This window comes from Mandrillus leucophaeus, unplaced genomic scaffold (assembly GCF_000951045.1).
Source record: "Mandrillus leucophaeus isolate KB7577 unplaced genomic scaffold, Mleu.le_1.0 Scaffold957, whole genome shotgun sequence".
Taxonomy (NCBI): Eukaryota; Metazoa; Chordata; class Mammalia; order Primates; family Cercopithecidae; genus Mandrillus; species Mandrillus leucophaeus.
In genome coordinates this window covers 65,587-80,532 of record NW_012110441.1, presented here as the reverse complement: position 1 = coordinate 80,532, position 14,946 = coordinate 65,587, and the positions used below count along the sequence as shown (strand labels likewise).

At 50.5% G+C, this 14,946-nt stretch overlaps 1 protein-coding gene across 1 annotated transcript in view; it reads right to left on the bottom strand.

The window, feature by feature from the left end:
• Window positions 1-14,946, bottom strand: part of AHRR (aryl-hydrocarbon receptor repressor) — a 132,275-nt gene that overhangs the window by 77,160 nt on the left and 40,169 nt on the right. The window contains 1 exon segment of the mRNA XM_011970587.1: window positions 13,865-14,046. Within this exon segment, the coding sequence (XP_011825977.1) occupies window positions 13,865-14,046 (182 nt within the window).

Genomic DNA, 14,946 nt, shown 5'->3' with positions numbered 1-14,946 from the left:
CTGTCCCCCCATCACCTGCACCTTCCTGGGGGCTGTCCCCTGGGCACCACCACCTGCCTGGGGCTGCACCCACTGTGAGACTCTGAGGGTCCTGGGGGTGGTGGATAACCTTGATGAAAATTTCCCTTGAATCTGATTTCACTTGCCCCTGCTCCCAGCTCAGGCTCCCTCCTGAAGACCCTTAAGACACTCTCCCATCCAGGAGTTGGATGGAGGAGTTGGATGGGATGCTCTGAGAAGCCTGGGACGTCCACCCAACCCTTCCCCGACGCCTGCTTTCGCCAGAATTGCCTGACCTGACTGTGGATCCAGGAAATGCAGCACAACAGTAACAAGGGAAGTAAATGAGCAGGGTTTCCAACAAGGGCCTGGGAGGGCGGGGCACCAGCGAGGCCCCGGGAGGACGGGGCTTCCAGCAAGGACCCGGGAGGATGGGGCACCAGCGAGGGCCTGGGAGGACGGGGCTTCCAGCAAGGACCCGGGAGGACGGGGCACCAGCGAGGGCCCGGGAGGACGGGGCAGTGCTCTCAGAGCCAAGACATTCCCAGGAGGGCACCTCTGACCCCTGCTCCCACACCCCAACCGTTTCTACAAATGCCTTTGCAAGTTTTACGTCAAATGAGGGGACCACAGCCTCAAGGCTTTCAAATATTCAAACTCTCCCTTCCTTCACTTCTCAAGAACTGGATGACAAAACCGTTTGGCCTTTTGAAGATGAAATGTAATATGTACATTCTGGAAGAAAATGTCATTTAGTGATTCTTGATGGCTACAAGTTGTATTTGCAGCACCCAGTTACTTTCTGAGCAGGCGTGTTCTGCACTGGGACGCACAGGATTCTGTCCCAGCTTCTGCACAGGAAAGGTTTAAAGGAAACACTTGGGACGGACACTCTGTGCTGGAGCGTGGGACAAGCACAGCTCTCCTCAGTGGCCCAGGAGGCATCAGGAGCACTCAGGCAGGTGACAAACACTCAGAGCAAAGCAAGTACCCACAGAGGGAGCCCAGGGAGCCAGGGGGCTCAGGCTCGTGCAGTGGGAGGCCTCAGCTCCTGAGTCAGGCTGTGCTGCGTGCTTGCCTAGATGTGGGTCTGTTCATCTGCAAGGAGCATGCGCCCCAGCCTTGCAAAGCAGGCAAGTCCACCCTGTGGGACAAAGCTGCCCTGTCAGGCTGTGGGCGGGAGGGAACCGGGACTGTGAGGGTCCCGGAGAGCCCTCAGGCATCCCAGAAAACAGCAGGCACCAGGCTGGGGGGTTAAGACAGAATGCCCAGGAAGAGAGAGGGTGAGAGGAAGACTGTGAGAAGCGGATGATTGTGCCGTGCTGCTCTTGACACGCGGGCGGGTGTATATTTAACGGAGTGTGAGGGAATGCATTCAAGGTGCTCACTGAGGGCAGAGAGAAGCAGCACATGAGAAGGGGTTCCAGCAAGTGAGTGCTGGGTGGGCGAGTGTCCTTCCAAAATCCACAACTTGTGGGGCAGAGGGGGTTTAAAATGCCCTTCAAAGTCCCAAATTCCCCTCAGCAAGAAAAAGCATCAGGAGTATAAATAAACACACTCATTTCACACAGACACGATATTTATAAAACGGGGGGCACCCGTAAGACCTATACTGCGTCAAGTTGTTGAATTTCCTATAGCAAGAATTTCTAGATTTTTCAAAAAGCATCGGAGAGCTTTAGAGATTTCACACTTCCTTACAGCGCAAAATGAACCACAAAAAAATGCATTTCCTCTGAGCCCGCGGAGACTGGGGAGGCTGCAGCTGGCAGTGCCCACGCGTTTCTCTGGTCAAGAGAATGCGCCTCTAACCACTTTCTGAGATCACAGAACCCGGGAGCCTCGGGGGGGCTCTGCGGTCACCAGAGTCGCACGCTCGTCCTGCAGGGGAAAACACACCCTAGCCTTGGAACCCCATGTTATCGTGGAAGATGCAACCAAAAATAGCTCTCTGGGGAAAGAATACTTGCACACATTGCAAATCCATATTCTCTTCATGATGCGAAACATCTGGCATAAGCAAACTATTTGGGCATTCTTGTTACATTTCAACATATCAAAGAAAAGCACAGCAGGGACAAGCCAAGGGTTCAAGAAACATTTTGTAAAACAAAACCCAAAAAACTGTGCTGGGTGCTGTTTAACCATCAAATATTCAGTGAATCAGTGTGCAGTGCACAGGTGTACAGATGAGTGAGCAGGCAACACTGCAGGCCACTAACCCCATGCGGCCGCAGCCGGAGAGAGCCCTGGCCCACGCCCTCAGGCAGAATACAGTGCTGTGGTGCACGCCCAGGGAGCCTTCACGAGGAGCCCCGCCGGCCTCTCCTACCGCGGAAGAGGGCACCGAACCCTCACCGAGTCCTCTGCCGTCTACCCACAGGTATGGATGCTGCCTCGCTTGCCAACTTTCACATCAACGAGGAGCGCCAGCTCAGCTGTCAGAGTCTCTGATTTGTTTATAAATAACGAATTTGTAAGTAAATTTATTAAGTTATGTAACTATGAATTTACAACTAACACCTATATGGGACTGACCTGCCTGTGAATCACCATTGCCTTCACGGTCCTCACACATCACTACAGGCAGTCAGTGGCCATCAGTCCTGCAATATTTACCATCAACAGATGTAGACCGAACTGAGTATGTCTCAGGGCCTTTGGTGTCCAATGCCTGGGGCCTCCTGAAGGACATGGGCCTTCGTTCGCCTGCGTGGTCATCCACGTCTTCAGGATCTGCCACTGCCAACCCCTGTCCTGGGCATACAACAGAGAAGGAGGGGACAGAGTCCAGCACCACACAAGTTAAGCACTAGGAGAGAACGAGCAGCAGAGGGGGCAGTGTCAGGTCAGAGGGGCAGAGGCTGTGATGTTAAAAATGAGGCCGGGGAAGACCTCCTGAGCGGTGAAGACAAGAGACCAGAAGGAGGGCATGGCCTTCAAAAGCTACAGGTGCGCCGAGCCTTGGATGCTGCCCCCAGCAAGGCCCACAGAGCATCACTGCCTGGCCGTGCCATATTCAAGCCCCACCAGGCTGGCTTCTCCAGTCCCCACGGCCAGTGCTGCCCACTCCTCTGTGCCCTTGACCACACACTGCAGCTCAGACCCGTGTCTATGGGGCAGGGTGGTCGTGATGGGTGCTGAGGAAGGTGTTGGTTATTCTTATATTTCTCTTTGCAAAAGGCCCAGCTGCCCAACATGACAAGTGCTCCTAAAAGACGTGACTTGCCTCACAAACATACAAATACACACCATGCAGTCCCACATCTGGCTATGCTAAGGGCCCATCGCGTGCCCCTGACCTCAAATGCATACGATGCTGTCCCACATCCGGCTATGCTGAGGGCCCACTGCATGCCCACGACCTCCCGTTCTCCCCCGCCTCCCTGGGCACTTGCTCTTCCCCCCAGCTCCTCCCGGGTGGGAGTGGCCGGGGCTTAGCTGCGCCCCCGCCAAGGACTCACTTCAGAGCTCATATAAACACCCTGCAACTTCTCCATTTTGGTTTTCCTTGTTCCTCCTGTTTATGCTTTCAGACAGTATCAAACTTACAGAAAAGCTATAATAATAATATAAAGCACCCAGATACCCCTTGTCCATGGATGAGTTTCACCAGTGTCCCAATAACATCCTTTTAGCCAAGGTGGTGCTGGACCGCGGCAGCAGCCATCGCCATGCTGCCTTAGTCCCTGCCACCTCTCCATCCTTTCCAGTATCTCCTTGGCTTTCATGGCCTGCCGGGTTTTTTGGAGATTACAGGTGAGTTATTTTGCAGACTGCCCTTCAGTTTGGGTCTGTCTGGTGTTTCCTTGTGATTTGACTGAAGTTATGCACCTCCAGCCGGAGTATCAGCAAAGCAATGCCGTGCTCCACTCACGCATCCTGTTGGGTGGTGCACAATGCCGGCTTATTCCACTATTGGCAGGGTCAGATCAATCACTTAGGACAGTGAATGCTGGGCTTTTCTGCTTCATAATTAATAGATATTTTGTGACTACAAAAATTCTGTCTCACCCCATTTTCACCACCAATTTTAGCACTAATTGATATTTCTTGCCTGAATTATGACTGTAGTGGTTACCAAATTTGATTTGCAATTCACCTCTTCTTTCTATAGTCATCTCTCTTCTTATAGTCATTAATTAGCCTGTTGTGAGGAAAAACTTATTTACTTATTTATTCATTCATTTATATAAGTGTGACCCTATAAAATCATATTTTATTCACTGGGGTATAGCCCATTACTATCATTATTCATTTTAATGCTTAAATTGTCCCAGACATGGCCAGTGGGAGCCCCTTCAAGATGGCTTCTGTGTCCTGTGACACATCTTCATCGCTGGTGACCACTGCCTTGCTTTCTGGCATGAGGTAAGTATAAAGTACCTTGTACTTTGTCTGCTCCAGCTCTTGAAAGAGCCTCCAAAAGCCCTAATTCCTTTTAATGGCAAGAAGCATTTAGAAACCAACATCTGAATGTTAAGCGTGATTGCTGCTGCTGGGGTGTCACTGTTCCGAGGCCCTCTCAGGTGACAGTGTGTGTGGAGGGGGACTGGGGGGGTGAGTGTACACACATTTTACATACATATTCATGTCTCTCTTTATATATTGAAAACCATGAGTTCACACCAATACCTCCAATTCCAATTCAACATCACAGGATTCAATAGAATGGAATTTTTTTTTCTTTACTATTTGGTAGAAATTGCTTTAAAGCTATCTGAGCCTAGACTTTCTCTGTGCAAAGATTTTAAACAACTAAATCAATTTCTTTAATGGTCCTCTGACATTCAGGTTTTCTATTTCTTCTTGAGTCAGTTTTAATAAGTTATATTTTCTAGGAATTTTTTCATTTATGTTTTCAAACTTCAAATTTATTGGCATTAATTTGTTCATAAGAGCTTCTCTTTATATTCCTAATATTGCTTATTCTTTTTTCCTTGATCAGTTTCCCAGATCTTTGTAAAGTTTATCATTTTAAAAGAACTCTATTGTATGTTTCTTTTCCATTTCATCAATATCTTCTATTATTTTCCTTATTTGACTGTCTTTTTATTTTACTGTTATTTATCAGAACTACTTAATTGAATGCTTAGCTCATTAATATTTAGCCTTTCTTCTTTTATACATAAACACTTAAGATTATTTATTTCTAAGTGTTGCTTTGGCTACATCCCACACATTTTAAATATTTCTAAATTGCATCATGTTTTCTTCTTTGACCTATGCGTTATTTACAAGTGTGTTTATTTATTTCCAAATATAAGGGTTTTCAAGTTATCTTGTTATTACGGATTTCTAGTTTATTTGCATTGAGTTCCCACCTCATTATTCTTCAATATTTTATCTTTTGAAATTTACTGAGACTTGCTTTATTGGCCAATAAGGTTTCCATATATTTACCAGTTCCATGTGGGCTTTGAAAATACATGAATTCTGTAGTTTGGGGGTATACTGATTTATGTATGTCCACTAAATTAACCTTTTTTTTTTCCTTTGCATTGTTCAAATGTTCTATAACCTTTACTGGCTTTTATTTACTTCTTCTATAAAATCCTGAGTTACAGTATTTAAAATATTTTTCTCTGATGATGAATTTATATATTCTTCCTTATAGTTCTGTCAATATTTACTTTATAGATTTTGAAATTATGTTATGGAAAGCTTAAAAATTCAAAATTATATTATCTGCTTGATGAAATGAATTGTTTAATCATTATGTATTGATTTTCTCTATCTCCAGTGGTGCTTTTTATCCCAAAATCAATTTTTTTTACATTAATATAGATTCATCATATTTTCTTCAGTTTATATTTCCCCAGTATGCCCTTTCCCATCCTTTTACTTTCATCCTTTCTGTACCTGAGAGTGTAGATGTGTTTTCTGTAAATAGCATATAGTAATCCACTTTAATAATCTTTATCTTTTAATTGTTATGTTTATTCTATTTACATTTATTGTAGTTACTGATATATTTGGACTTTTGTTCCACCTCTTTTGTGTTTCTTTTCTCCCTTCCCTTCCTAGTCTTTTCCTTTTGACTGATTACATTTTCTCACTCTTTTTTCTTTCCATTAGTTTGAAATTTCAACCCCATTTCTATGGTTGATTATCCTGAAAATTTTATTATAAATTAGATAACCATCCTCCAAAGTTAATACAAGAATCTTAGAACTTTTTAACTCATCATTATGACTAGATACTTATCTTTTTAAAATTCTTATATCACCATCATTATTTTACACAATGTGTTTGATTTGATCTGATTTACCCATATAGTCACCACCTTCTTGTTCTTCATTCCCTCTTGCATCTCAAATCTTCCACTTGGAATTCTCTTCCTTCTGCATTAAGTATATCTTTAATAATGTCCTTTAATAAAGTTATCTCTGGGTTCTCAGCTTCACTTAGTTTTTGTCTCTGAGTATTCCTTAATTTACTACCAGCCCATAAATGTATTTTTAAAGGCTTAAAATATTTTATCTTGAAGTTTTGGCTGTTATCAGTAGAAGGATGTCTCAGTTACATATTAAAAATGGAAGAGACTGTGTTAAGTAGTCAATATTCTCCCACTAGACTCTAAATACCAGGAAGCAAAGACCATAGCAGCTCTTTTTTTTTTGCTTGCATTAGAACAGGACGTTAATATGGAACTTTTCCAGTCTGAATTTTAGCTGAGGCCCCAGGACAAGAAGTGCCAATTGTTCCCAAGTGAAATTCTGGGTGACCTAGGTAGAGGAGGTGTTGAAGATGACAGAAGTTCAAGTTTGACAGGAGGGCTTCCCTGGGGAGGGGGGGGTTGCACTCTCAGTCTGTCCCCACCCCACCTGCACCATGAGAGGGATGGACAACTTTCTCCTCACTTCATTCCAAGAGGGGTTTCATGAGGCCTGCAAACGCCTACTGTGAGCCTCCTGAGGCTGGTGGGGGGCACTGAGACCCGGTGTCCCTCTTACACTCAAGAAATGCAAAGGGCAAAAGGAGACTCCTGAAGCTCCCAGTAGGCAACTGGGCTGCATGCAGAAATTAACGCTAACCCAGTAGATCAAAGGTGCACATTTCCTGTGGATCAGGTGGGGTCGTACTGCCTGAACACTGGCCTGGGATGTCTTAAATCCTGCCCAGAAGGGTTCCTGGAGATGTGAGGGCAGACCTTGGCAAGAGGCTAGAGGTACTACGGCCACCTGGGGCTAAGGAAGTGAGTATAAGGGACCAGATGGAGAGGATGCACCGCCTGAGTTGGCGAATTGTGGCAGACACCCCAGGGTACAGTGGTCACTCAGGAGACCATGAGAATGCCCCCGGAGCCCCCTGGATTCCCTGCCAGCCTTATGTGCCAGCTCTCTGCCATGCCAGCCATGCAGAACCTCTCCTGTCCTTACCTTTTATCCCTCTTGCTCCTCCCACCGGAGGGTTGGAAGCCATAGTTACCAGTGGGGGAGGACCCAGGGGGCAGCAGCCAGCCTGGCATCCAGCCTCCCACCTGCCACAGCACCAGGTGAGGTTGGGAAGAGGTTCACATGCGGAAGACAAGTAGAGTTTTAACTGTTTTGCTGGACCTATACTAATCAACAAGCCCAGCCTGCTTGGGGCCACATTAGTGGAAGACACTAAATTACCTAGAAGGGACCAGAAAAGTCCTGGGATTATCCCGGTTTCTTCCAGGCACAGAAGGAGAATCAGTCCACAAAGGAGGTTTGCTGGGCAGACATGAGAAAAATCAAAGTTGTTTTCTCTCAACCCTTGGCCAGCTTCCTTCAGGAATAAACTCAAGCACCAGGAAGGAGTGAGTAAATGAGTGAATGAGCCCCTGCTCTTCTTGGCCAGATTCATCTTTTGGAAGCAGTTAAAAGAGGTAGGAAAAGTAAAATCAGCTCCTAAAATCATCAGAGTGATCTTGCCATACAACTACAACAGTGCTGGGGAAACCATTCCTGAGGGCCTCAGGGTCTGCGGCAGGAGTGGCCTCACAACATCAGGGCAGGACCAGTTCTCATCCTCTCCTGGCTCTCAAGTACAGAGAAATACCCTAAGTTATTTTAAACTTGTGAGTCTTTGCAGGAAATGCTCCCCAAGGGGAAGTCATCTTCCAGAAGGCACCAGTGACAGAGAGGAAGGGGGCGAGAGAAAGGGTTGGAGCACAGCCTGGAGAGCTGGAAGGCACACGACCCACATGTGCTCATGCCTGCCACAGGATGAGAAAAATTGCTTCTCAGACCTGTGGTCCTGCCATGAGGGCTTGCCTTAGCCTCTAGGGCTGCTGTGACAAAATGATTTAAACATCAGAAAGTTGTTTTCTTGCAGTTCTGGAAGCTAGAAGCCCATGATCAAGGTGCCACCACATTCAGTTTCTGGTGAGGGCTCTCTTCTGGGCTTGTGGACAGCCACCTTCTTGCTGCATCTTCACATGAACTTCCTGCTGTGCTTGTGGACAGCGTGAGCCCTCCGATGTCTCTCCTTATATGTGTGCTAATCCCATCAGATCAGAGCTCTGCCCTTATGACTGCATTTAACCTTAACCTTAACTTCCTTAGAGACCCCTTCTCCAAATACAACTAAACCAGGGGCTAAGGCTTCAACATATGAGTTTTAGGGGATACAAACATTCAGTTTATAACATTCAATCCTAGCCTCCAAAATTTATGTCCTCACATGCAAAATACATTAATTCCATCCCAACAGCCCCAAAAGTCTTAACCCATTCCAGCATCAACTCTAAAGTCTAAGCCAACGTTTCATTTAACTACCGTCTAAATCAGAAATGGGTAAGACTCAAGGTACAATTTCTCCTAAAGCAGACCTGCTCTCCAGCCAAGAAGCTGCGAAGCCAGGCAAGCCATGATCTTCTAAAATACAGCGGTGAACAGGCATGGGATGGAACTCCCCATTGCAAAAGGCAGGTCACAGAAGGAAGAGAGGGGAGACGGGTCCCAAGCAAGTCACACATCTAGCAAGACAAAGCCCGGAGACCTGGAGGCCTGGGGACAATCCTCTTCGGCTCCATGCTCTGCCCAGAGGCTCGGCCTCTTTCCCAGCTCTCAGCGGCCCCACCCGCCGAAAACCAGGGGGAGACAGCCCTGCCCTGTGCCTGCGGTGGAAGAGGTACCCAATTACCTCTGAATCACCCCCAGGCACACTCTCCCCTTTCTGGAAAGATGAAGCATGCCAGGCGCTGGAGAGCGCTACCTCCTGTTCTCCTTAGGCCAAGCTGACAGTGCCTCTGTGGGCCTGGTCCCATCCCCACTCCCATCCCCACTCCTGGCCTCCGCTGAGGAGGCTTCCTGGTTGGGCTCCTGGCTCACACCCAGTCTCCCCATCAAATGGTTCCACCGCATGCAAGTCTGTCCAGACACTTTCTCTTTTTTTTTTTTTTTTTTTTTTTTTTTGAGACAGAGTCTCGCTCTGTCGCCCAGGCTGGAGTGCAGTGGCAAGATCTTGGCTCACTGCAACCTCTGCCCGCCGGATTCAAGCAATTCTCTGCCTCAACCTTCCAAGTAGCTGTGATTACAGGTGCCCGCCACCATGCCCGGCTAATTTTTATATTTTTAGTACAGACGGGGTTTCACCATCTTGGCCAGACTGGTCTTGAACTCCTGACCTTGTGATCCACCCGCCTCGGCCTCCCAAAGTGCTGGTATTACAGGCGTGAGCCACTGTGCCCGCCCCACTTTCTCATTTTTTGCAATGTGGATAGACTGATAATTTTCCAAATCTTCAAGCTCTGGTTCCTTTTCTTTTGGCAATTCCTTCAATGTATGTCTCTCCTCTGACGTCTCACTATAAGCAGTAAGGAGAAGCAAGGATTTCAACACTTTGCTTAGAAATCTCGCCAGCAAAACATCCCATTTCATCACTCGCAAGTTCCACTTCCCACAAAATGCTAGAACTCAGTCCAGCCAAGTACGTGCCACTTTATAACGAGAACCACTTTCCTCGCATTCCACAGGCACGTTCCTCACCAGAATCGGCTTTAATGCTCACGTTTCTACCAGTGTTCTGTTCGTGGGGTACGTGTGTTCTCTACGACCACAGCTCTCCCTACAATGCTCTCTCTGAGCCCTCACCAACAACGCCTTTAACACCCATAGTTCTACCAACCACTGCTTCACGGCCATCGGGGCTCTTTCTAGCACCCACCTCAAAACTCCGCCAGCCTCCACCCATCAGCCAGCTGCAAGTCACTTCCACATTCTTAAGTGTGTGGTATGTAACGCGGGGCACCCCACTTCTCTGCTTGGGCTGCTTATAATAAAACGCCACTGCCTGGGGGCCTAAACAACAGGAATTGGTTTTCCTACAGTTCTGGAGCTAAAAGCCTGTCATCAGGGTGCAGCTAGTTTGGCTCTGGTGAGGGCTGTTTCCGGCCTGCAGACAGCCGCCTTCCCCGTGTGCTCTCACAGCCCTTCTCTGGGGGCTGTTCAGCACAGAGGCGGACAGAGGGTTCTTCTGTGTCTCCTTTTTAAGGACACCGGTCCTATCAGTTCAGGGCCGCCCCCACTTATGACGTTGTTTAACCTTAATTTCTTCCTAAGAGGCCCCACCTACAAATACAGCCACACCGGGATTAGGGTTTCACTCTAGGAATAGGTGAAGGAATGAGACAAACATCCAGTCCGTTAAACGATCTTCAAGGAAAAGGTAAATCTTCAGCGAAAGCTGAAAATCAGCACGATTTGGCTGAATAACGTGTAACTTCAGGCCTAGGTTTACACACTCACTCATAATCTCAAGGACCATAGAACTTTTGACCTACTAGCAAGCGTGGGATTCCAGAGTTCAGGATCCCAGGACACCTCATGGCGCTGTGGGGCCTCTGTTCTGGCCCACCCAGGGTGGGGTGAAGCGGATGTGCCCGTTCAGCCCGGGGGGAGCTTCAGAGCCAGGACTGACCCCAGGAGGGGCTCCAGGATGGACACAGGTGTGTGTTCAGGCCCCACAGTGGAGCACAGCAGATGCAAAGGAACAAGAGGACTCTGATGCCGCTGCGGGTGATGAGTGGAGGGAGCAGGGAGCGGTGTCATCCTGAAAGGAAAATCCCCAGGCTGTCAGAGTGAGGCTGTGCCACTTTCTCTCCTCGCTGCTTTGTTTTTGGGACTGTTCTACTCCCCGCTTCCCTACACAGCAACAAGAACACACACGTCTGTGCCCTGTCAGCGTTCCAGCCCCCACGCGTGGAGGTGGACACAGCCCCATGCCAGGCCTGGATGGACTCCGTGCCTGAGGGCCTCCACTCCTGGGCACTCTTCCTCAGTCGCTGACTGCAGGGGTCCTGGGAAATGCAGGGACCCCAGGGAGCTCTGGGAGGGTGGCCTGACCCACAGCTGGGCTTCAGCAACAGAGCCGGGGCTGCTGCACCCTTCCTGGTCAGTGTTAGGGTCCCACGTCCCAGGCTGTGACCACGGCTCAGCCTAGAAGGGGCCCAACTCCCCTCCCTGCCCCACAACAGGAGGGCAGAGAGCTCTGTCAAGGCGGCAGCCACTGTCTCCTCCGCACCACCTCCTTCCCTCTTATTTTGTGCCTGACTTCCCCTGGTGTGAATAGTAAAATCCCCCAGAGTGGAAAATCCCAACCTTAACAGTCACCCAGGAGAAGGGTAGAAGCTAAGAGTTTTATAACTTAAAGTGCCAATCCCCAAACAAAAATAAACCCACTGCATTCTAAAAAGCCACGAAGGTCAACATTAAACATCATAAGCAAATGCTCAGGCCATCATCACCCTTTGAGGTGAAAGCTCCTGGTTCATGTCCTTCCCAAAGGCAACTTTTTATGGCAGCCGTAATCTCTAAGTCAAGAGGCATCGTTTAAGATCCAACTTTTATAGCTTGACTTGTTTCTAATTATACAGTGGAAATGACTTCAGACAAGTTCTTAGAATTTCCTCTAAAATGTACAGCCTGAAGGGGATCACAAAAATCCCAATCCTTGGTGGAAAAGTCAGGAAGTTTATTTCCCTGTGAAAGCTGCAGCACTCTTGTAAGCCGGTGGCTCTCTGAGAGTCACTGCAGCTGTGGCAGAGGTGGGCATCTCCCGGCAGGGCAACAGGAAGCATGCAGGGTGCCCCTGCACAGGATGGCCATCAGTGCCATCGCCCGACTCGGGGCGCAGGATGGGAAGCTCACTCACTGGCAGGTTAAGAAGAACCAGGTGTCCAAACTTGCTGGAAACATCAGAATCAAAGACTTTCTGAGGCCATCAAGCCCTGGCCCGGCTGGGCACCGCGGGACCTGTGCGGAGAGGAAGTAACCTGGCCTCTTCTCCAACCTCCCAGCGAGAGGGTGAGGCTGTGCGGTGTCAGCGGCAGGAAGCCGATGCCCCACGTCTTCAGCGCGGGACACAGCCTCCCCACCGGCTGCCCCAGCCCTTCCCGCGCTGTCCAGACACGGGGACTGCCCCCTGCCATTGGCGCCGCTGAGCCACACTGCCCCATTCATGAAAGGCGTGCCCCACAAGGCAAACCTGGGAGCCTGCCCTCGATTCCACGCTGGCGCCCATGCCCGGGTGCGTACAGGGTGGTGCCCGCTCCACCACACCAGAACACACCAACCGCACCACATCTTAACCCTCCTGGAAAAGCTGCCATCCTGCACATGCGGCAAACCCGGGTCTCTCAGGTAAACTGAGTCCAACACCACCCAGCAGCCCCGAGCACCGGGAGGCCCAGGTTGGGAACGGAGATAAATATAAAATTAATAGTTTTCGACACAAAATTAGAAAACCTGGAATGTAAAACTAAAACTTGCTGTGACCTCACCACTCAGATAAGCTCTGTTAACGTTTTGTGGGATTTGATTTCCATGGGGGCTGCGGCCAGCCAGGACCCAGGAAGACCCTCAGTGTGGGGCCAGCACCAGCAGGATGCGGGGTGATGCTGAGTGTCACTGTGGCTTTCCTTTCCGCATCCCATGGGCCGCGTCCTTCCCTGGGGGTGTCTGAGGATGCGTAGAGGCCTGCAGGGGCCCAGGCACTGACAGCCTCTCGCACGCCAAGACAGATGCCCCCACCTAGAGGAGGCCCCCACCCTGACTCAAACTCAGGAGTGCAGGTGCCCGGCACAACTGCCACACGCTGCTGGTCACAGGGTTTTTAATTCTAAAAGTGCTGCAATCAAACCACGTGCAGGCACGTCACCCAACACAGAAGATGGAAGCAGCTTCTCTCCCACCCTCCCGCAACGCCAAAGGCCCCACAGTCTACACCTGCGAGTTCTCTGGGGAGATCCCAGCTCCCAGGGCAGCAACAACCGGAAATCTAAGGAAATGCCACACTTCCAAGGACAGACGAGGCACAGGCCTGGGGAGGCCTCACCCGAGATGCAGGAGCCCTGGAAGCCCCTCCCCATGAGAGGGCAGCCCCAGCAGCTGTGTCTGGGCAGGGCCTGGCATGGGCGGGGGAGGTGCCCGGCACCCCAGGGCAGCCTCCAGGTCCCATCTAGTCAGCTGCCTCAGCCTCCTGACCATGCCCAGCCCTGCTCATTCACGAAGCCGACCCCCCATTCCCTGGAGCTGGGGTCTGTGGGGAAGCACCAGTGAGGCCCAGCATGGGGAGGAACAGCCCCAGCCCCTCCCACAGGAGCTGCGCAGCTTCAGCAAACCGAGGACCCAAGGAGCAAACTGGCCCATCCCAGCAAACTGCGGCACCCTGAGAGTGTCGAGGACAGCTAGGGCCAGACCTGGCACCAGGGAAAATCCACAGCCCAGCCAGGGACCAAGTCTCCAGGTAAGTCCGGGGGTAGCGTGGGGGAAGAAGGGCGTGCACATGGTGCAACCCAGCAGACACATTTCACCTGGCCACACGGGCCCCAGGTGGACTCAGGGGAGACACAGCCCGACTCAAGTGAACGGGTGGGCGCAGGTGAGAGCCCTACCTTGGAAGAAGCTCTTCACCCGGAGGTAACTGACACTGAGACGCAGGACAGAAAGCTTGTCCAGCTTGGAGATGATGTCAGGTGGGAACGGCAGCAGGCTGGCCAGGTGGTCCAACTCGGCGTTGAGGCGGTCCCGGTGCCGCTTGGAGGGGTTGGACTTCTCTGCCCCCACGGCGGGCCTCCTGTGGGGAGATGGTCTGGGTCAGGTGGGCTTCTCCACCAGAAGCCACAGGCCCCTTGGGGCAGAAACCATCCTCTGCAGTAACCTTACTAGGAGCATCTAAGCTGCTGCCAGGACAAAAGGGGGGAAGAGGACTAAAGCTCACCCATGCCTGGAGACGTAGAAACTAAACACGGCGCACGGCAGCCAAGCACAGCTCGGTGTCTGGCGGGGACGCGGAGAGAAGGAGCAAACCAGCCCGAGAACCGCCGCTCAGAGCACAGAGACACGCGGGCACGTTTCTCCACCTCTCCACTACGGATCCCTAAGGAGGGAGGAGGACGCTTGGCCCCAGGCTGGCTCGGTGTCTAAACAAAACCTAACACATTCCAGAAAACATGAAAAGGTCCTCCTGGCATCAGCCGGGGCGTGCAGCTGCCAGGCCTGCACTTCGAGGCGCCCAAGGCCACTCCAAGCTTCGGTTTCTCTTGTACATGTTGGGGCTGAGGGCAGAATATTCAGGGACCCCCCAGGGCAAATGAGACCGGGTGCCTGCCCCTCTGGGGCCCCACAAAGGGGCAGTGAGGGCCATTACCCAATTCTCCTAATAAGCCATGGCAGCCTGCTCTACCCACAAAAAGGGACCACCCTGTGGGACTTGCACACCACGGAGCCCAGAGAGGGAGGGAGCTGACCCCACTCACCCAACCTACCTTAAAATGACAGGAGCTTGATGTGACCCTCTCACCTCAGAGGGACCGTCCTCTACAGCTGACCCATTTAGCCTCAGAGTGACCGTCCTCTACAGCTGACCCATTTAACCTCAGAGTGACCGTCCCCTACGGCTGACCCATTTAACCTCACAGTGACCGTCCCCTACGGCTGACCCATTTAACCTCACAGTGACCGTCCCCTACGGCTG